This window comes from Acinonyx jubatus, chromosome D1, assembly GCF_027475565.1.
Source record: "Acinonyx jubatus isolate Ajub_Pintada_27869175 chromosome D1, VMU_Ajub_asm_v1.0, whole genome shotgun sequence".
Classification (NCBI taxonomy): Eukaryota; Metazoa; Chordata; class Mammalia; order Carnivora; family Felidae; genus Acinonyx; species Acinonyx jubatus.
In genome coordinates this window covers 25,080,608-25,103,409 of record NC_069390.1, presented here as the reverse complement: position 1 = coordinate 25,103,409, position 22,802 = coordinate 25,080,608, and the positions used below count along the sequence as shown (strand labels likewise).

At 46.0% G+C, this 22,802-nt stretch overlaps 1 protein-coding gene across 1 annotated transcript; it reads right to left on the bottom strand.

Moving 5' to 3' along the window:
* Positions 1-2,947: 2,947 nt before the first annotated feature.
* COMMD9 (COMM domain containing 9) lies at positions 2,948-18,827 on the bottom strand. Its single transcript, XM_015074387.3, has 6 exons — positions 18,699-18,827; positions 9,046-9,171; positions 7,189-7,328; positions 5,796-5,830; positions 4,815-4,918; positions 2,948-3,745 (listed from the first exon to the last, which is right to left on the bottom strand). Exons 1-6 carry the CDS (start codon positions 18,747-18,749, stop codon positions 3,605-3,607), a joined length of 597 nt encoding a protein of 198 aa, XP_014929873.2. The 5' UTR covers positions 18,750-18,827; the 3' UTR covers positions 2,948-3,604.
* Between the last annotated feature and the right edge of the window lie 3,975 nt (positions 18,828-22,802).

Here is a 22,802-nt window from a genome sequence, read left to right as displayed (position 1 = left end):
GACTGCAGAGGGCAATGTGAGGAGGCAGGAAGAGGTCTGGGGAGATGCGTCAAGTGCCACACATTTTGCTCACTGTTCTTTTGTTTGTAAGTGCAAGTCAGCGTAGGCAAAAAATGGCATCTTTTGCTTCAGATGGTGGACAGTTCTCAGAGCGGATCATGAACACCCCATTTCCCTTCCTCACCGGTGTATGGAAGGACTGAAGTCCTCTGTCCTCATGGGGTTGGCTTGTCGCTTCTGGGAGGAAGCTTCAAGAGTGCGCGATCTGCCATATCCCCTCATCCTACCTCAGTGACTGTGTAGGGACAAAGTTTCCACTGTCCTTAGTGACTGTGGTGAGGAGAACACTTACTCCCTGTCCCCCCACCCTTCATCGGCTGGGTCGCAAAAATAAACTTAACTTAAAAGCCGCTGCAACCTTGGGAGTGTTTGTTACTGCTGCATAACCTCCCTGTGACTGCATTTTATCTTCCGTATTCTTGACGCTCTGGCATTTGGGGCCTTGATCCTGGAGACTCCCCCTCCCTGTGCTAATTCCTACCTCCCCGGAGAACAAGACTTTGATACAAAAATCAACCAATCCACAGCCACACCGTGAGGTCTTTTACCAAACTCTCCCACACCAAGCAAACCAAGCAATAGTCTCCCTGGCCCGAGTCACCCCAGGCCCAGGTACCGCACAAGTAGGGACCACTTCTGTAGTCCAGAGCCCGCCGGAATTGTTCAAACTAGCCAATCCCGAGCTGACTTGATGGACCTATTCTGCCTTGCCCATTCCTCCCCGTGAAAACCCCAATAAAGTCTCGGGCCATGCTGTCCCCTTGCGTCCCTGCCTCCGGACCATCTCCGGTCTTTCCCCAGGTGGCCCTGTGTGATGTGCCACACCTCCTGATTCTAGAGATCGCGTGCATAAACTTCGTCCTTCGTGACAATAGTTTCCAATCTTACCAATCCCGATAAAAGGAAATCCTGGGTACATTTTAACACCAGGAGAGAGCAGGAGGAGGCTGGGAGTGGCATCAGGCACACCGGCTTCTCCGGTCCTCTTCCCAACCTCTGGGTTCTGCTTTGCTCTGGGCTGGCCTCTCCCCTTGCAGATGGGCTTTCTCTGTGTGGCAGAAGAAGGACCTTCCTGGCTTCACTACCAGCACCCAGAGGCGGGAGATGGTTTTTGCTGATTCCAGCAGAAAAAGCCAAAGAGAAAGCCTCAGGCTGGCCCAGTTCGAGTTATGTACAATCATGACACAGTCTGTGGGCCAAGCACATTGGTTAGGACTGAGCCACGCACTGCCCACTGTGGCCTGGTGGGTGGAAAGTGCTGGACAGCCGGAGGCACAGGCGGGGTGATAGGTCTAGCATTGCCCTTTTGTGGATGGAGTCTGGACATCCAAACCTCGCCATGTTCTAAGGAAAGGACAGTTTACGGACTGCTACTCGTTACACAAAGTACTACTGGGAAATCAGACAAGCACTGAAGGAGGGAGCTTCCTTTGAGATCCACAGAAGCTAGGAGGTTTTTCTGAGATAGGATCAGACCAACTAGAAATACGGTATCCACAAACAATCCATCCTCCCTATCAGTGGAAAACAAACCCCGTAAGTGAGCACATGAGGTGAAGGGTAGCAAACATTCATTGAATTTTCCGGTTATTGAATGCCCTCCATATGGAATGTACCCAGATGGTTCTGTTCAGGTCAACTTGACTAAAGGAACATCCAAATGCCCAGACACCTACGCTGCTTCAAGTGATTTTGTTATGGCTTCCCATGGGAGGTCCAGAGAACAGGGATTGGGAGAACTCTGTGAGTCACAGGGACCAAAAGGGAAACAGAGGGGTTGAATTCGCAAGGCTGAATTCAACCTACGGTCAGGGGCTCTTAATCTGGAAACAGTGGGCTGGCTTCCAGGGTCCATGAAGCCCTGTCACTGACTGTAAAACATGGAATATTCATTTCCTACAGAAAGGATCCATAGCTTTCACAGATTATCAATGGATACAGCCGCCACGAAGTCAAGAACTGCCATTTTAAGAGAAGTTTGCTCAGCTTCCAAGAAACAGCAAAGAGGAGCTGGGGATTTTTTTTTCTTGACATTCCTAGTGTCTTAGCAGTGAGTTTTCTCATCTCTCCTTCAGTTCCAGCACTTTCCGAATGGAGCCAAAGTCACAGACCTCCACCTCCCTTGCAGAGTCCCGTGTGGTAGACAGAAAGCGAGACAGATCTGGGCCCAGGTCCTAAGGAGGCTGCTTCCCGGCAGGCGACTGGACTTCACGGAGCGGATTTCCCCACTGGTGACATGTGCCGTCCATCAGCCCTGCCACAGCAGATGAAGCGATGGCAGGAGACAGCCGTCCACCTCCCTTTCCTTTAATAATCAGCGCTAACGTGACCGAGACTTTCTTCACGAAAGCCCTGCAGAGTGGGTACTTTAGTATCCCCGTTTAGGTGGTCTGAGACCCGGAGGTCAAACACCTCGTCACTGAGGCAGAGCTGGCTTCCGACCCCGGCAGCCTGACGGGGCCCATCGTCTCTCCCCCCGGTTCCACCTGCCCCCACCCCGTATTCACACACTGCCCAGAAGCCGTCAAAACGGGCACTCGGCAGGCTGGGTGCTGCTGCCGTGGGGTGATGTGGATGGCGAGGCGGCAGCCTCACACAGGGGTCCCTGGGATGTGACAGGCACGTGCCAGGGATGGCTCAGCTCTAAGGGGCACATCCACGCTAGCTCTTAACGGGCAGATACTGTCAACCTCGCTTTCCTTTGCTCTGCATGACAGACAAACCGGGAACGTGGGAGGGTCCCAAGCCTGGTTTCAGGTCACACCATGGCCATGGGCTTAGCTGGGAATCGCAAAGTTGGGATCATCTTTACGAACATGAGGCAGCACTGGCCTGAGGCAACAACTCGGGCTGAGGACAGAAGCTTCGAGGAGCATGACTAGAGTCATGAAGTTTTCAGAACTGTTATTTATTTCCAGTCATTCCCACGTCTGTAGCCTGGAATGGCGGCACGATACCAAGGAAGGGCCCTCTGGCTGTGCGAGGGAGGAGACAAGCAGCCATCTCAGACTCCCTACACTGGAAGGAGGGCCGGCAGGGTTGAGGGGGCTCAGGAGGGCTCTGAGCGTAGGCCGGGGCGGAGCATACCGAGGCGGCCCTGCTCTGGGGACCCGGCCAGCTTCCCTGACGGAGGGGCGGAACTGCGGGTCACCGCCCTGTGTTCCAGGGCTGCCAACGCGTGAGTCACACCTGCCGCTGGGAAGGAACTCGTTAGATGAGCTCCACAACGTGGGTCCGGATTTTCCAAGCAGCCACACACGCAGCTGCTGAGGCAGATGCCCCCTCACACGGCTCTGGCGGCGATTAGGTCTTCCGGCGACGGAGGCTTCTGCCTCGGAAAGAGGCAAAGATAATGAATGAGAACAGCGTGGGGGCGCGGCCGCTTCCTCCCAACCCAGCGGTGCCTTCCTGGATGGCAGCCCCCTCCCCGACCCAACCGGCCGGCCTGCCGTCGGCCGCAGATGCCGCTACAGGGACGGCCGGGAGGCGCTCCGCCGCTGGCCGGCAGCTGGGACCCGGCAGTGGGGGCGACGGCTGGCTGGGGTCATTTGTTGGCCACGGCGGAAAGCTGGTCTCGGATGCGGCCCAGCCCGTCCAGCATAGTGTCCAGCGTTTCCTTACTCAGCTCCACGGTGACAGCTGAGACGGAGGGCTTGTCTCCACACAGACTAGGATCTTCCTGGATCTGCAAAGAGAACGTGGCCCAAAAGTCAGAGCCGCCCCTCTTCCCATCGCCCTGCAGGTGAGCCCTGGACCTGGGAGCCCTACCCGGCTTTCCTGAACCTCTGAGGACAGGCCCTTGGCTCAGAGCTACACAGCGTCCTAGCCCTGGAGTTGTTTAGCACATGGGATTCCCAGAGGCTCGGGAAAGTTTCCATCCATAAGGGGTGCTGAGGGAGAGTATCGGAGAAGCCGAGGCTCACTCACCCCTCGGACCCCCGACTCTGGGCCGTCGAGTGAGAAGGCGCTGGGGGGCCCACACTGCTGCTCTACACAGAGGGAGCCAGGGTACATGGGACTCCACCAGGGTGCAGAATAAATATTACAGCTTCTAGTTAGGGTTATCTGTTTCTTTAAGAACAAAAGAAAAGTCTACTAATATCTAAAGACTTAGTTGTTAGAGGCACCCCTACTTTTTCATTTTCTTACAGGTGTGATTTTCTGGGTGTGTGGTTAAGTGAACACAGCATCACTAAACAAACCCTAAAATGGACATGCGGTTTAAAAAGATTCCCGAAAGAACTGTAAAGTGAAGGTAACACCGAGGAGGCAAGAGTGTGCGAACAAGAAAACGAAGGGCTGACAGTTGTCTAACTGCTAACAGGAGCTCCCGCTCAGCCACGTTACAAACAGCAGCGGCCAAATCCACCGGACAGGCAGTTGCCCGAGAGGCACCAAAATTATCAAGAGGGCAGTCTGAAGTCTGATGGCACGCGCCCCCGTGGAAGCTAAACTTTCCCGTCAGTGTGTTAGGTAAACTTCAGGGATCAGCAAACGGTTTTTAAAACTTGTGCTTTGTGTCTGTCTTACCACTTTAAAATGTCTACTTTTGGTCTATGTTTTATTATGTCTGTAATATGTTAATACAGTAGTATTATGTATACTTGACAAATAAAGACTCCCTCTGGGTGCTAAATTTTTTCCTACGGGCTTACAGGTCCCAGAGCTTGGGGACTGGCATTTTCGATGGCATGCGGGGTGTCAAGTTGCTACGGCCCCTTCGTTCCTTCTCACGAGCACGGCGGCAGACGTACCTTCATCTGGAGCAGGCAGGTGGGGACGGCCATGCGGCTGATGCTGTCAGAGGAGGTTTTGATGTCCACTCTCCAGTCCAGGTCGACTAGGCGCGGCAGAGAGACTGTGAAGGAGACAGCCCGGCTCAGAGCTCATGCCCCTCGCCTTCCCAAGCCCTTACTCTGTGACAGCCAGCCCCGATGGCTGTGTCATGCTCCCGGGCCACAGAGCAAGTCTCTGAGGGAGGCAGAAGCCGGGGTTCAAGACCTCACAGGAAGTCACAGGCCTTCTTCGCTACCGCTCTGTGCTGCCTGTGCTTAGCACTGATTCACGGTGGGCGCCCGTCCAGGCTTCTGCCGGCACACACGACCCTCCAGATGTCAGCACAGAACGAGAGACAACACAAGGCAGGGAAGATGAGGTTGGGCCTGAGTCTTAGGAAATGTGTCGCTTCGACAACAGTGGAGAAAGCTCTGGTTTGAGAGGGAGAGTCGGCTTGAAGCTGGGTTCCACCACTTCTCTAACCTCTGAGCCTGTTTCCTCATCTGTAAAGTGGGGATAACCTTAGCCTAGCTCCCAGGGGGGGGGGTGGCGGTGGGGGTGGGGAGGACCAAATGAGTTAATGCTAGAGTTTGTCAACACTGTGACTGGCTAGTAAGTATAGTAATCATTTATGACATACCTCTTTTATTTCAATCTTTCAAACTAATTCAATTTCCATTACTGTTTTTTTCCTAATGGAAATATAATAGTTTTAAGTACTTCACTTTCTGCTTTGCATATTTCCTTTTTTTATATAAACAACATACCCTTATTATATGAAGTTCACAATCAGAAAAAAAACAAAAAAGTGATTACGAAAAAGAAAAGCACAACACACAGTTCACCGGGATTAGGTTAATGCACACTGAGTTCTGGTTACCAACTCCGGCCGCCTGGCAGATGTAGAGCCGGGGCCGGAAAGGAAGGGTAGGGAGGAAGGTAGGTTTCTTGGTACTCACTCTGATTTGCTTGGGCTTCAGTTCGCCAAGTGGAGCTGTTTAAGAGGGAAAGATGAGGAAAAAATAATGGAAGAGGGATGAGGAACGAGAGAGGCCCGTGGACCTGGACCTCTACCCTTCCGGGGTCTTTAAGCCTGTAATCACTTCCTGACGGGAAAGGACCACAGAAATGTTTGCCGCCAAGAAGCAGTTTTCTGTCTATTTTACACAACTCAGTGATGTGAAGGCCTTAAGTGCTGTTAGTTTTCATAGCTTAGAAGGGCATCTGGGTGGCTCAGTTGGTTAAGTTTTCATAGGTAGGGAAAAAGAAAAAAAGAAAAGGCTTATGCACGGCATTCGCCCTGCACTATCGTTCTCCGAGACAAAACAGGAAGGGTCAATCTGTTCTCCTGTACTGAGCACCCGCTCCACAAAGTAATGCATCTTCTGCAGACACACCCGAGCAGACCTGTCTAGTGCTACGGCAAAGAGCGCCACAGTGAGGTGCCAACCACAGGCAAAATAAAACATGGTCACGTGTGAGGAAGTTTCTGAAAAAATAAAACCTTTGGCAATAGGCATTATCTGTTATTACAATTCTGTTCAAGCCTACTGCTAACCAGCAGCTAATTGGTTCTGCTTAAATTGTATGTATCCAAAGGATTTTCCCAGAACATATTTAGATAATTCCCAAAAGAAACAAAAATGATTGATTAAACATATGAAAAAGAGGGGCGCCTGGGTGGCTCAGTCGGTTGAGTGCCCGACTTTGGCTCAGGTCATGATCTCGCGGTTCAAGAGTTTGAGCCCCACATTGGGCTCTGTGCTGACAGCTTGGAGCCTGGAGCCTATTTTGGATTCTGTGTTTCCCCCTCTCTCTCTGCCCCTCCCCTGCCCGCCCTCTCTCTTGCGCTGTCTCTCAAAAATAAAAAAACGTTAAAAAATAATTTAAAAAAACACATGAAAAAGACATTTGACATCACTAGTATCAAAGATACATAAACTGAAATGAGGTGCATTTGCCATCTGTAAACTGGGGGAAAACGTGAAACAAATTCCCTCCGTGCTGATGAAGGCGTGGGGATGGGGATCTTGTGTCCTGCTGGTGGAACACAGTTGGCGCAACGTTTCTAATGGCCAACTTGAGAATATAAAGCAAAGCCTCACTCTGGCCTTTAACCAATAAGGAAATGATTAAGCATGTGAGCAAAACTTCCACAGTAAAAATTTTCACTGAAGTGTAAGCTGCCATTAGCCTAAACATCCAACACTAGGGAATTTCTTAACTAAATTATACACAATTTCTCCACATGAAGAATACATTTAATCATTAAAAATGACACTGAAGATAAATATTGCCCTGAAATATGATTATAAAAGCATTACAAGGAATTCTCAAGAAACGAGCACTTACATGTGTTCCAGGATGATTTTCGTCAGCAGGTTTTTGAGGTTTTGGTGGAAATTTTCAGGAAAGAGAGCCAGGATCGCCTCGGCAGAGGACAGGTCACGGAACACAGCCAGCCTGGTGAGGCGGTGCAGAGCCTGGAGCAGCTGCGGGACAGTGTGGTGACGGGGTGGGTGGGGGCGGGCTTGTGCTCCCCGAGGGCCTGCGACTCGCTGCCACAGTCACCTGAACGGTCCCATGGGTCCTGATGCCCATGGGCCTTGGCCCACCCCTATGTCCACCTGCTGATCTAGAAGACAGGTGTAGCTGCCTGACCTAGGAACCTGTCAACATGCCAGAAACTTCTGCTTGGGAACAAAGGGTTAATAAGCCCTCTTTCCTTGTGCACAGAATCTGACCTTCAGTTCACTTTCCAGCCTGTTCCCTGGTAACGCGAGAGAAGTGAAAAGTTAGCTGTGTTACTAGGCGACACTGCCTCAGGTCACTGCCTGGGGTCACTGTCTCGGGACCAGGAGGTCCGCATGAACTCCCTGAGCTCGGCTTCCGGCTGCACACTGCCTGCCCCAACCTGAAGCTGGGCGTACTGAATCGTTACGAGATACTGGCTCCCGAGGGGGCTGGCCTTTCGATCCAGGGTGCCCTTGTCCCTAGGCTGTCACCGAGGAGGGCAAAGAGAACAAATGGATCAGGTGGCTGTGCTGACTGCCCAGGGGTGCCTGATGCTGCCCCGCGAGGCTGCCGTGTTCCACTCTGTCCTTCCAACCAATTGGGCAGCCCAAGGTGGCCTGCGGTCGTCTGGGAGCCTAACAGTGCTTAGCTGAAAGCAAGAATCCGGAGGGAACTAGGGCTTTTTTGGATGCCGCGGGAGGACCTGCAGCCTCAGAGGCACAACCGAGAGGTGAGGGGGCATTAGCCCTCCACTGATGAGGGTGCAAGTTAGTGGATCGATGCCCTCCAGGGTGGCAATTCAGGGCTGTGTTCCCCAGGGTTTCTTACAGGATCCCCTGATTGAGCGCTGTCACCCACAGCAGTAACCAGACATCAACGCAACCCTTCGCGGCTTTGCTCTCCTTCCCTGCTGGGTTTTCCCCACTCCCTCCCTCCTCCGTGCTTTACAGACTCACTTCCCCAGGGAATTACGTGCAGCCAACTCTTCGCCTCAGGGTCTACTTTTGGGGAACCCAAACTAAGTCCAGCTCGCTTCTATAATCTGGCTTCTGCCTTTTACTGTTCTATCACTGACTTCAATGAACAGAGCTCTGGGTTAAAAATAGCAATAATAATAATAACAACAACAACAGAAGCAACAACATAGGTCTGTTTGGATGAACTCCTGTTTTAGAAACCTATCTGCCCTAAAAAGAGAAGGCTGTGAGTACTTCATGAACTCACTTTTCCTCTTGGCCACCTGCTGAGGTCAGGTGGGGGTCCAGGAGCATGTCCCCTGACTCATACTCAGGCCTTGGAGCCTCTGCCCAGTGATCCTGAAGAAGTCTGTCAAAGCTATCTGGCTGACAATCTAACAGCAGAGGCAGGTTACAGGGAAAGAAAATCACAGAAAGGCTGGCTTTGGTCCACACTGTCTAGGGAACAGGTCTAAAAAGGAAATGGCCGGGACCTCTGATTCTAGGTATAATTCTCCCATCCAGGCCTCATTTATCATAAGGAAGTGAAGGTTCAAAGACCTTCCTAAGTTCACTAGCATTAAAAAAAAAAAAAAAGAAATCTATTTTAAGTTTGTTATAATGTCAACAGACATTTCAGGGGAAATATTTCCTTAGATGTGGCAATGACTGGGACGTTAAGAAAGAGCCTAATGAGCTGAGAAGCCAGTGGCCAAAGGTCATTTCTGACCATACTTACCTGCTCTGCTTCCTCCTGGGTCACAGACAAGCTGGAACATGTCATATCCAAGAGTTTTTTTGAGCCAACGGCTGAACTGGAAAAGCTCTCGTGGCACAGCTGTCTGACAACATCTTTTGAGGAGGCCTATGAATTAAATCACAGGTGGGGGAAGAAACCAATTCAGACTCTGAACATACATGTTTTAGAGCATAATACTGTCCCAGTCATGGTGTGATACCTTTGAGACTCAAGATTTAAAGGTCCCGGGGCGCCTGGGTGGCGCAGTCGGTTAAGCGTCCGACTTCAGCCAGGTCACGATCTCGCGGTCCGTGAGTTCGAGCCCCGCGTCAGGCTCTGGGCTGATGGCTCGGAGCCTGGAGCTTGTTTCCGATTCTGTGTCTCCCTCTCTCTCTGCCCCTCCCCCGTTCATGCTCTGTCTCTCTCTGTCCCAAAAATAAATAAACATTGAAAAAAAAAAAATTTTAAGGTCCTTAGGACACTTCCATTTCTGGAAAGATGAAACAGATGTACTTTTCCTTAATTTTTCCTTGGAAGCATAACGAAACCCATTGGGCACAATTAAAACCACATACAGAAAACAAACGCAAAATAACTCTGACAGCGGGGGTGGGGAGGCAGGGGGAGAGGGGAGGATCGGGACCTGCTGTGGACTTCATGACCAAGAAATGACATGGTGGTGAGTTTACTGGATTTTCTTTTTGTTTGTAAATCGCAGACTTTGAGCTGAAGAACAGGGTAACCCACAATGCCAACAGGTACACAAGAACAAAACCAAAAACTCCAACAAATACTTGCTCTCTCTGGCCAAAAAAGTTCAGCAAGATAGAAAACTTTTAAGTGATAACAGCTCTACTGCAGCTGAACACCAGAGAAAAAAAGATAGCCCCACTGCCGCCTATGTCAGCAAAGGCTGAGTGGGGAATGCAGACTTCCACCCTCTGCTGCTGCAATGCGGTGTCCCAATGCCCCCACGCCCACCGGGGTAGTGTCAGAGAAGGCCAAGTAGGGAGCTGGGACCTTCATCCACACTGAATGACAGCAAGTCCCACCACCGCATGGTATTAATAGTCACCACATGGGGCCAGAACTCCCACCCCTGCCCCGTGGTCACAAGGAACCCCCACTTTTGGGTGTCAGTAGCAGCCAAGTAAAGAACCTGGAGTTTTATCTCCTTCTGGCAGTGATGAGGTGGAAATCCTTTCCCCCTACCCAAGCAGTGTCAGAGAAAGCCAGCTAAAACAGAAGATTTAAATAAGATCCAGAATCTTAGAGTATAATACAAGAATGCCCAGCTTTCAACTGAAAACCATTCATCATGCCAAGAGCCAGAAAGATCAATGCAAAAAGATAATCATTAGATTCTCCACATCAAGATAAGAGATGTTAAAATTATCTGACAAAGATTTCAAAGCAGCCATAATAAAAATGCTTCAACAAGTACTTACAAACACACTTGAAACAAATTAAAAAGCCAGAAAGTCCCAGCAAAGAGGGAAGATACAAATAAGAACAAAATGGAAATTTTAGAACTGAAAAAATACAATAACCAAAATTAAAAGTTTGGTAGATGGGCTCAGTACCAGAAAGGGACAGAGGAAAGAATCAGTAAACTGGAAGACAGAACACTCGACATTACCCAATCTGCACACAGAAAACAGACTGAAAATAATAACAGAGCCTCAGGGGTCTATGGGACTATACCAAAAAAATCTAACGTTATGTCACTGGAGTCTTAGAAGGGGAAGATAAAAGAGGGCAAGGCTGAAAAAGTACTTAAAGAAATAATGGCTTAAAACTTTCCAAGTAGGGGTGCCTGGGTGGCTCAGTCGGTTAAGTGTCCGACTTTGGCTCAGGTCATGATCTCACGGTTGGTGGGTTCGAGCCCCGCGTCAGGCTTTGTGCTGACAGCTCAGAGCCTGGAGCCTGCTTCGGATTCTGCGTCTCCCTCTCGCTCTGCTCCTACCCCAACTCATGCTCTGTTTCTGTCTCAAAAATAAACAAACATAAAAAAAAAAAAAATTAAAAAAAAAAACTTTCCAAGTTTAGCTACAGACATAACTGTATACATTCAAGAACCGAAGCAAATTCTCAAGAGGATAAATCCAAAGAAACCTATACCAAGACGTATGTCCAGCAAAACTAAAGGCAAGGAAAAAAAATCTTGAAACCAGTGAGAGAGAAACAATATCTTATCTATATGGGATAATGAGAATAATAGCAGATTTCAAATCAGAAACCATGGAAGCAGGAAGGCAGTGGCACAATATTTTTCACAATATTTACAGATATTGGAAGAAAAACGATCAACCTGGAATCCTACACCAGCAAAAAATATCCTTCAGAAAATGAAGAGGAAATCAAGACATTCTCAGATAAAGGAAAACTAAGAAAATTTGTCACAAGACAAAAGAAGTTCTCTTAACAGAAAGGAAACAATAAAAGGAACCTGAGAACATCAGGAAGAAAGAACACAACAAGCAAAAATAAGGGTAAACACAATAGACTTTCCTTGTCTTGAATTTCTAAATTCTGTTTGAAGGATGAAGCAAAACTTATACCACTGTCCAATGTGGCTCTAAATGTATGCAGAGGAAATAACTTAAAGGCAATTATATTATAAACAAGGGAAGGGACTTGAAGGAAGATAGGGTCTCCACACTTCATCTCTAACTGGTAACCTGAGGACACTGATAGATTGTGATTTATGTATATAAATGTAACGAGAGGAACCACTAAAAAGATTAGAAAGAGAAATATATTTTAAAATGTTATAGATAAGAGGGAATGCCAAAAATGTGTTCAAATAGCCACAGGAAAGCAGGAAAAAAGTAAAAAGAAACCAAAGAACATAAAAGAGCAGATAAAGAAACACAAAAAATTAAATGGCAGACTTAAATTCAAACATTCGATAATTATATGAGCTGTAAATGATAAATTAAATATGAGCTACAAATATGACTCAATTAAATGCTGTCTATTAGAAATGCTCTTCAAATATGAAGACAGATTAAAAGCATGGGAAAAGATATATCATGCAAATATTAATGAAATAAAATCAAGACTGGCTACATTAATATCAGACAAAGTAGACTTCACAGCAAAGAAAATTACCAGAGACAGAAAGGGACATTATATAATGATAAAAGGTTTCCATCTCCTAAGAAAACATCCTAAATATGTATGCACCCAGGAAGAGAGCTAGAAAACACAAGAAGAAACAACAGATAGAACGGACAGGAGGGATAGACAGATCCACAAATGCAGTTGGAGACTTCAACAACTGTCTTTCAACAACTGATAGAACTAGACAGATATTCAACAAAGACATAGAACATTTCAGCAACACCATCAATCAATCTAATCAACATGTATGGAACACTACCCAGCAACAGAATATACATTCTTTTCAAGTGCCCACTGAACATATACCAAGATACATCATATTCTGAGCCATAAAACAGACCTCGACAAATGTGAAAGAAGTGAAATCGTATAGAGTGTGTTCTTGGTGACCACAATGGAATCAAAGTAGAAATCACTAACAAAAAGTTGTCAAGAAAATATCCAAACAGTTGGAAACTTAATCTACAGATCAGAAAGGAGCACAAGGGAAATTTTAAAAATTATACTAAATGCGTAAAAACGAGAAACAAAACCAAAATTTTGGGGACACAGTCACGACAATGTTGAGAGCAAAATTTACAGCATTAAATGCATATATTAGAAAAGAGGAAAGTTCTCAAATCAATAATCTAAATTCCCACCTCAAGAACAAAGAAAAAGAAAAGCACAATAACCCCAAAGGAAGAAGGAAGGAAACAACAAAGAGCAGAAACCAATGAAATTGAAAACAGGAAAAAAAAAAAAAAGAGAGAAATCAATGAAACAAAGAACTAGGTCTTTGAAAATATCAATAAAGTTGGCAAACTTTTAGCAAGCCTGACAAAGTTAAACAGAAGAGACCTAAATTACCACATTCAGGAATGAAGCAGGACATAGCACTACAGATTCTAAAGATTTCAAAAGGAAAATAAGAGAATAACTGCAAACAACTCTATACATATAAATTTGGCAGCTTAGATAAAGTGGATAAATTCCTCAAAAAACACAATCTACCACAATTCCCCCAATATGAAACAGATAATTTGGATAGCCCTATAATGATTAAGGAAACTGAATTCATAATTTAAAACTCCCCAAGAAGAAATCTCCAGGCCCAGATGGTTTCGTTGGAGAATTCCTTTTTTTTTTTTTTATATATATTTTTTTAATGTTTATTTTATTTTTGAGAGAGAGAGAGAGAGAGCCAGTGAACGAGCACAGGGGCAGGGCAGAGAGAGGGAGACCCGAGAATCCCAAGCAGGCTCTGTGCTGACAGCAGAGAACCCGATGCAGGGCCTGAACCCATGAACCTGAGATCTTAACCTGACCCGAAGTCGGACGTTTAACTGACTGAGCCACCCTGCCATCGCTTGCTGGAGAACTCTAACAAATGTTTAAAAAGAATTAACTAATTCTACACAATCTTTTCTAGGAAACAAAAAAGGATACCATATTAACCAGCTCAAGAAGAAAATCACATGATATTAATCAATGCAGAAAAGGCAGCTGACAAAATTCAACACCCATTCTTTTTTTTTTTTAAGCTTTATTTTGTTTTGAGAGAGAGAGAGAGAGCGCGCACAAGCAGGGGAGGGGCAGGGAGAGAGGGAGAGAGAGAATCCCAAGCAGACTGCATGCTCAGTGCAGAGCCCGATGTGGGGCTCAAACCCACAAACTGCAAGATCATGACCTGAGCCAGAACCAAGAGTCAGTCACTTAACTGACTGAGCCACCCAGGTGCTCCTCAACATCCATTCCTGATGAAAACTCTCATAAAATTAGAAATAGAGAGGAATTTCCATAACTTGATATACAGCATCTACAAAAAACCGAGAGATAGCATTATACTTAATGGTGAAAATCTAAAGTCAGGAACAAGCCAAGGATGTCTGCTGTTACCACTCATTTTCAACAGTGTGCTGAAAATTCTAGCCACTGAAATAAGTTAAGAAAAAGAAATAAAAGATCAGAAACGTAGAAACAAAGTTGTCCCTATTTGCAGATAACATGACTGTCTACACAGAAAGTCCCAAGGAGTGTACAAAAAAACCTACTAGAATCAGTGAGTTCAGCATGTTTGCCAATAGGAGATACGCACAAAAAATCAGCTGTATTTCTACATGCTAGCAATGAACATGTAAACACTTGAATTAAAACTACAATATCAGCGGGGCGCCTGGGTGGCTCGGTCGGCTGGCTTCCGACTTCAGCTCAGGTCATGATCTCGCGGTCTGTGAGTTAGAGCCCCGCGTCGGGCTCTGTGGTGACAGCTCGGAGCCTGGGGCCCGTTTCGTATTCTGTGTCTCCCTCTCTCTCTGCCCCTCCCCTGCTCATGCTCTGTCTCTCTCTCTCTGTCAAAAATAAATAAACATTAAAAAAACAAAAAAAACAAAAAAAAACCCAAAAAACTACAATATCAGGAGCACCTGGCTGGCTCAGTCGGAAGAGCATGCAACTCTTGATCTTGGGGATTGTGAGTTCGAGCCCCACACTGAGTGCTGAGATTACTAAAAACAAAATAAGTAAACTTAAAAAAATAAATAAATAGAAATAAAAATACACATCATTTGCAACTGCTCAAAAAAAGGAAAATACTTGGTGTAAATCTAGCAAAACATGTACAGGACTTGTATGCTAAAAATTACCCAACACAGATTAAAGAAATCAAAGATCTAAATAAGTGGGGAGCTATACTATAGATTGGAAGATTCAGCACACTAAAGATGTCAACTCTCCCCTAACTGATATACAGGTTTAACACAATTCTTATGAAAATCTCAGCAGGTTTTAAAAAATATAGACAAAATCATTCTAATATTTATATAGGAAGGCAAAGAAACTACAATAGCTAAAACAATTTTGATAAAGAATGAAGTAGGACAAATCAGCCAATCTGATTTTGAGACTTATTACATAGCCACAGTAATCAAGACTATGTGGTATCATCAGAGGAATAAACAAATAGATAAATGAAACAAAATAGAGAATTCTGAAATAAATTACACAAATTTACCCAACTGATTCTTTTTTTTTTTTTAAGTTTATTTTTATTTTGAGAGTGATAGAGAGAAAGCAGGGGAGGGACACAGAGAAAGGGAGACAGAATCCCAATAGGCTCTGCACTGTCAGTGCAGAACCCAACGTAGAGCTCAAACCCCTGAACGGTGAGATCATGACCTGAGCTGAAATCAAGAATTGGATGCTCAATGGACTGAACCAACCAGGGTGCCCCCCAACTGATTGTTGCCAAAGTAGCAAAAGCAAGTAAATATAGGAAGGGCAGCATTTTCAACAAGTGTACCAGAACAACTAGCCATTCACAGGCAATAAATAAATAAATCCATCTCAAACTGTCTTACACGTTATGCAAAATTAACTCAACGTGGATTATGTACTTAAATGGAAAACGCAAAACTATACAACTTTTAGAAAAAAGAGGAGAAACTTTGGAGACCTATGGCTTGGCAAAGAGTTCTTAGCCATGACACCAAAAGCACAGTTGGTAAAAGGGAAAATTGTTGACAAATTGTACTTCACCAAAATTAAAACTTTTGCTCTGTGAAAGCTCCTGTTATGGGCTGAATGGTGTCTCCCTAAAATTCATATGTCAAAGTCCCAAATCCCAGTACCGCAAAATGTGATCTCATTTAGAAACAGAATTGTTGTAGATGTAATTAGTTAAGATGAAGTCATTAGTTAAGATGAAAACCCTAATCCAACAGGACCCGCGTCCTTATTTTAAAAAGGGAAATGTAGACACAGAGATGCAAAAAGGGAGAACACTCTATGAAGATGACTGCAGAGATTTACAAGCTAAGGTATATGGAATGTTGCCAGAAACTAGGAACTAGGCATGAAACAAACTGGTCCCCACAGCCCTCAGAAGTAACCAATCTGGCCAACACCTGGCCTCCAGAACTGTGAGACAATAAACTCCTGTTGTTTAACCGCGAAATCTGTGGTACTTTGTTATGGCAAACCTAGCAAGTTAATACACCCCTATGAAGAGGATGAAAAGATAGCTACAGACTAGGAGGAAATATTTGCAAACCACGTATCTGACAAAGAACCAGTATCTAAAATGCATAATCTCAAAACTCAAAAGTAAAAAAGGAAACAATGCAATTAGGATATGGGCAAAAGACATAAAGAGATCTGTCACTGAAGAAGATATACAGGTGGTAAATAAGCATGTGAAAAGATGTCCAATATCACTAATCATAAAAAATAAGCAAATTAAAACCACGAGATGGCGCCTGGGTGGTCCAGTTGGTTAAGCGACTGACTCTCGATTTTGGCTCACGTCATGATCTTATGACCATGAGACTGAGCCACGCAATGGGCTCGGCAGGTGTGCAGCCTGCTTGGGATTCTCTCTCTCCCTCTCTCCCGCTTGTGTATGCACACGTGTGTGCTCTCCCTCTCAAAATAAATAAACATAAAAAAAAACCCACAATGAGATACAAATACACACCCATCAGAATGGCTCAAATAACATGCAGTGATGACAATGAATGCTGCCAGGATGGGGAGAAACAGGATCCCTGATCTATTGCTGGTGAGAATGCAAAGTGGTACAGCCCCTCCGGAGAAGAGTTTGGCAGTTCCTTAAAGAATAAAAAAAACAAAAAACCCCAACGAACCATGCAGCTACCAAATGGCCCAGCAATTGTATTCCTGGGCATCTATTTCAGACAAATAAAGACTTGTTTTCATATAAAAACCTGTACACCAATGTTTATAGCAGCTTTATTTGTAGTACCAAAAAATCGAAAACAATCTAAACGTCGTATCATGGAATACTCCTCAACGATGAAAACAAAATAACTATTGCTACAACATGGATGAATCTCTAGAGAAAAGGGGTAAGTGAAAAAGCCAATTGCAAAATGTTATGTATTAAATGATTCCATTTATGTAACGTGCAAAATGACAAAATTATAGAAAGGAAGAATGCCAGAGGGCAAGGAGAAGGCAAGGGCAGAGGGGAAGTGGATATGGCTATAAAAGGGCAACATGAAGGATCCTGTGATGATGGCAATGTTCTGTATCTTGCCTGTATCAAAGTCAATATCTTGGCTGTGATATCATACTATAGTTTTGCAAGATGTTACTGATAGGGGGAAGTGGGTAAAGGGTAAATGGGATCTTTCCGTACTGCCTTTTACAACTACATGTAAATCTATAATTACCTCAAAATAAAAATTCAAAGTGATTTTTTAAAAAAGAAAATACATAGAATAACAGGAATGAAAATGGATTAACTATTGCTACATATTGGCAAGAAAAAACAGCCTGGAACAGAAAAACCAAATGCTGTATTATTCCTTTCATGTGAAGCTCAAACATGGGCAATATTAAATTGATTTTAAAAGTAAGGACAGTGGCTACCACTGGGTTGGTGAGGGTAGCAATTACGGAACAACGGAGAGATTTGTGCAGTACTGGTAATGTTTTGTTTTTGACCAAAGTGATGGTTACATAGGTCTGATTAATCCCTGAGATGTGCACTTTTCTGTGTGTTACACATTAATAATTTTTTAAAGTTTATTAAAGAAAAAAAAGTCCACACAGATGAATACGTAACGGGTGGTCAGAACAGCCACAATGAGGGTCCAAGGTGGAAGCTGAGAGCCATAGGTTTCCAATCCTAGCTTTGTTACTTCATTCGTTAATTCATATAACAGCTATGTATTGAACACATGCCTTGTGCCAGGAGTTGAGGATACTTGTTGGGGATACATTTGTGAATAACATAGAGCAGATGCTTTTAGGGAAGGAAAATACAAATGAGCACCGAAGAGACTGTTAAGACAAAAGAGGGACCACTGCATGGACCAATCAATGACGATGCTGTGCCATGAACTGCTTAGTATTAACTCAGCCTTCTTCATCTGGAGTTAAAAAAAAGAAAAAAGAAAAAAATCCCGATTGGATCTTACATTCTGTAAGAAAGGCAGAAAAGTGTCTACAAGGGACGATAAGGCCGCCCCTTCTTCCACAGGCGAAGTCAGAATTAAACAAGTAATTCCAATCCATCATTTCATTTGGCTTTAAGTAGCCTCACAATCTTTCAAATAATCCTCCGGGGAGTGTTTCGGCCCTTACGCCGGTCAAAGGAACTACAGAAAACCCACGATTCAGGAAAACAAAACGCACGCTTCGCTCAGGGGGCTGTGCGGACGCAGAGGAGAGAGATTTCCCAACTACAGAGCGAAGGAGGGCTGCGGGCTGAAATGGGGAACTCGTAGTGAGGGTCTAGCATTTACTACACCAATCCCGAAAGCCAGCCCCAGAGACTCTTAGTAGGGGGCATTTGTACAGCGCCTGCACGTCCGTTATCTGATTTGTCTCTCCACCATCCAGTCGGGGCGGCATTAATTTCGTGCTCACTTCCAAAAAAGCTCGGAAAGGCTCAACTGCGGGGTCACCCAAAGACGTAGTGGCAGGGTCGCGGCTCCAAATCCGGGTTCCTTTAGTCTTCCCTCTCCTTCCCAAGTCCCGGGGACAAAGACCCGCCTCGCGCTGTCCCCACCCCTCCAGTTTACCTTCAGCAGGCTCTGGAGCGCGGCGAAGTTCTCCACCGTCAACGCGGCCATCTTCCCCGAGTCACCTGACAGTGACACGCGGAGAAGCTCGTCACGTGGCTCCGAGGCCGCCGCAGAGCATGCCGGGGGCTGTAGTCCCTCAGGTGGTGGCGGCTGCCGCGGTGGTGGCGCTGCGGGATGGGGAGGGGCCAATAGGATACGACCACTGGATGGCTCCGCCTGGGGACCCTAGGACAGTGGAGTTTGGAGGGCGCAGGCGCAGGATGATTTTCCCTCGTGGACATTTGCCTGGCTTGGCTCCTTACCAGGTCAGGGAAAACTGATTTTCCCTGACCCCTGTGGGTGGGCTGGCTGCTTTGGGGGATGCATTTGCAGGTGGTATTCACACCCATGTGTAGTCCCCTCCCACACTGTACCAGGATTGGTCTGTGTGGTCAATATCAGGTGGCAGAAGTGATGGGATGTCACTTCTAAGATTATTTACAGAAGACTGTAGCTTTTGGGTACTCTTCTGTCTACTTTTTCTTGACTCTCTTGCTCTGGGGAAAGTAATCTGTCATGCTGGGAGCAGTCCTCTGGAGAGGTCCATGTGGCCAAGAACTGAAGCCTTTGGCCGGTAGCCAGCAAGAAACTACAGCCTGCCAACAACTTCATTACTGAGTTTAGAAGCAGCTTCAGTAGCCTTGGTGGAGCTCTGAGACGACAGCAGTCTTGGCCAACATTTTGACTACAACCTCATGAGAGATTCAGAACCAGAACTACCCAGCTAAGCCACTCCTGGATTTCTGGTCTTCAAGAACTGTATGATTATAAATGTTTGTTGTTTTAAACCACTAAGTTTGGTAATCTGTTACATAGCAATAATAACTAACACATGGAGGCAATGAAGCATAGTGGCTTTAGAATTCCATCTAAGTCTGAATCCCAACTCTGCATGTTATTAACTGTACCTTGAGCAAATTCTGGAAATTCTGTGAGCCTCGGTTTCCACATCTCTTAAATGATGTTGATCACACCTACCTCAGAAAGCAGAGCTGACTGATAGGTGTTGCCCCGTGGAGGGCATCCCGCTCTCCTTGCCCCCTTGCAGGCAGGTATGATATGAAGAGATCCCATGGGCTCCAGTAAGTAAAAGGCGGGGCTTACAACCCTGCACCATGTCATCCCGTTTTGGTAGAGCTGCGCAGACAGCCACTACCATGATAAATTTAAAGGTTTGTCTATGGTCTGGAGAGCTTCCAGAAATTCCTAAACCATAAATGTTTTCACGGGAAAGAACAGGATAGAATGTCAAGAGTTTCTTTCCATAATTTGGTCCCACTACTTGGTATTTTCCCCATTCTACATATGAGGAAACTAAGGTACAGAGAAGTTAAGTAACTTGTCCAAGGTCACACAGCTAAGTAGTGGCAGAACCCAGATTCAAACTTGAGCAGTTGGGCTCCAGAGTCTGTGCTGTTAACTCCCAAGCTGTACATGCCTCATTGTCTTCTCATAGCTGAAAATTCATGCTTCTTCTGTCTGGATGTCTGATTACCTTTCCAATAGGGCAAGAGCAATCTCAGGGTGTTCCTGGACAATCAGCCCAGTGGTGTGATGAGAGACGAGATGATGAGTGGAAGGGGTACCTTTGGAAAAAGACTCAGGTTCAATTCCTGGCTCCTGTGTGATTCTGGCAAGTTATTTCATCTCTCTGAACCTCAGTTTCCTCATCTGTAAAATGCGAACAGCAATTAAAATACCCTTTGACCATTAAGGGTAACTCAAGGATGACTTATACCCCAAGCAGGGAGGAATTATTCATTCGGAGACTCCATTTTAGCCATTGGCAACTCTAAAGGGCAGAGCATTCCTGTGCTATGAGAATGGGTTGCCAATAGTGATCACCCACCCGTTTCCCCAAGAACAAGGGATTTCCTGGGCCACAACACTCACAGTGCTAACACTGGGACAGTCCTGGGCAAACAAGGCTAGTTGGTCACCCTCGTTTGAGCCCTGAGCCTTTGAGGGAAATCATCCTTGTAGAACGTGTCCTGTCTCCTCCAGTGGGGCTAATGTGAAGAGAGCAGTATGGATGCAGTGTTTTTTAATAGAAGGTGATTAGGGGTAAGGATCTTAGGCTGAAAGTTTCTTTCTTTCTTTCTTTCTTTCTTTCTTTCTTTCTTTCTTTCTTTCTTTCTTTCTTTCTTTCTTTCCTAATATACTTTCCTAATATACTTTCTTTCTTTCCTAATAGCCTTATTGAGATATAAATCACATATGCAATTTACCCACCTAAAGCGTACAATTCAGAGGATTTGGGTATATTCACACGGTTGTGTAACCATCACACAATGCAAGAACATATTTACCACCTAGAAGAAAAAACACACTCTTTAGCTAGCATCCCGCCTTCTCTCCCCACTACACCCCAGCCCCAGGGAACCACTAATCTCCTTTCCTCTCTATCTGCCTGTTCTGGACATTTCATATAAAACGGAATCACACGTGACTGTTTTTATCAATTTCTTCCACTTAGCCTGTTTTCAAGGATTGTCCATATTGTGTAGCATGTATCAATACTTCATTCCTTTTGATTGCTGAGTAATTTCCATTGTATGGTGAGATCACGTTTTGTTTACCCATTCACCGAGTGATGGGTATTTGGCTCATTTCTGCCTTTTGGCTCTCATGAGTACTGCTGCTGCGAGCACTCTTGAGCAAGCTTTTGCATCGGTTCCTATTTTCCTTTCTCTTGGGGTGTATACCCAGGAATGAAATTCCTGGGTCACAGAGTCACTCTGGGTTTAACTTTTTGGGGAACTGCCAGACCATTCCCAGAGTGGTTGCACCATTTATGTTCTCGTCAGCGACATCTGAAGGTTCCAATTTCCCCACGTCCTCACCGCCGCTGGTTGTTATCCGTCTGTCTGGTTATAGCCGTCCTATGGGTGTGAGGTGGTGTGATGAGCAAGCTTGCTTCCAGTTGAAATGTGCATGGCAAGCGCATGTGTCATTGAGGCTACTGATGGTCATTTGAGGTGACTGATGGAGTTCATGGAGGTTTAAAACCCCAGTCTACCCTTGGGTCCTGCCACCAAGTCCGGGCTGCCTTCTTCATTAGAGGAATGCCTGCAGGAGGCAGATTAGGCCGAGGGGCCTGTGCCCTTTAGGGAGAGCCCCTCATTTCCCTGGTTTCCCTTTTCCTCGCCCCCATTTCATGGACTGAGATGAGGGTGTGTGTTCATGGAGAGAAGGAGCTAAGGGGTGGCTTACCCTTTTTGGTCTTAGGCCACCTGCTCTGAGTCAAAGACTGGTTGTGAGGTGCCCCGATCAGCTCGCTGGGAGACTGCAGGCAAACTGGGGACAGAAGACCTGAAAATGACAGGTGCACACTGGGGTGGACGTGCTGTCTGTGTCCGGATCAGGCAACACAAGCTGCGTGATGTGGGGTCCCTTTGCACTAACAGTATCTTAGTTTATGCAGTATTTCAAAATTGGGAAACGTGACAACAAAATCCAGATATCTGGCTTTTCTCTAAAACTTGACTGGCCTCGCCATGCTGCTCCCACCTTGCCACGTTGCAGCACTTGGCTGGAGCTGAGCCCCAGTTGCCCCCCGAAGATGGGCATGGGCTGTCTCTGCATCCCCACTGTCCCCACTGCTCCCTGTTATGTCACACTTGGCCCTCCGCACACGTTGTCACCGGCCTCACCCCTGCCCAGGAGTATTCGTTAGTGCCCAGCTTCCCTCAGCGACCTAGTGGGGTAAAGTTAGGCCACAGTCGATGGCAAGACTGGGTTTGTACTTGAGATCCTGGAGTTCCCGCTATCTGTGCCCTCACACAAGCTGCAGGTGTGGACATCTAATTTCCCATTCACGCTTCTCAAGTGATTTGTACGGACCAAGCGCTGTTCTAAGAGCTTCGCGTGTGTAAACTCATTCAGTCCTCACAGGGACCCAAGAATTATCCCAGTTTACAAGTGAGAAAACTAAGGGTCAGAAATCAAACTCACAATCCATGGGTAATTAGCGGCAGACCAAGGATTGGAACGCAGGGGCAAATGAGGTCATCTTGTGAGCTCGCTCACGATACAGTGCCTGGTCCATTAGGGGCAGTCAGC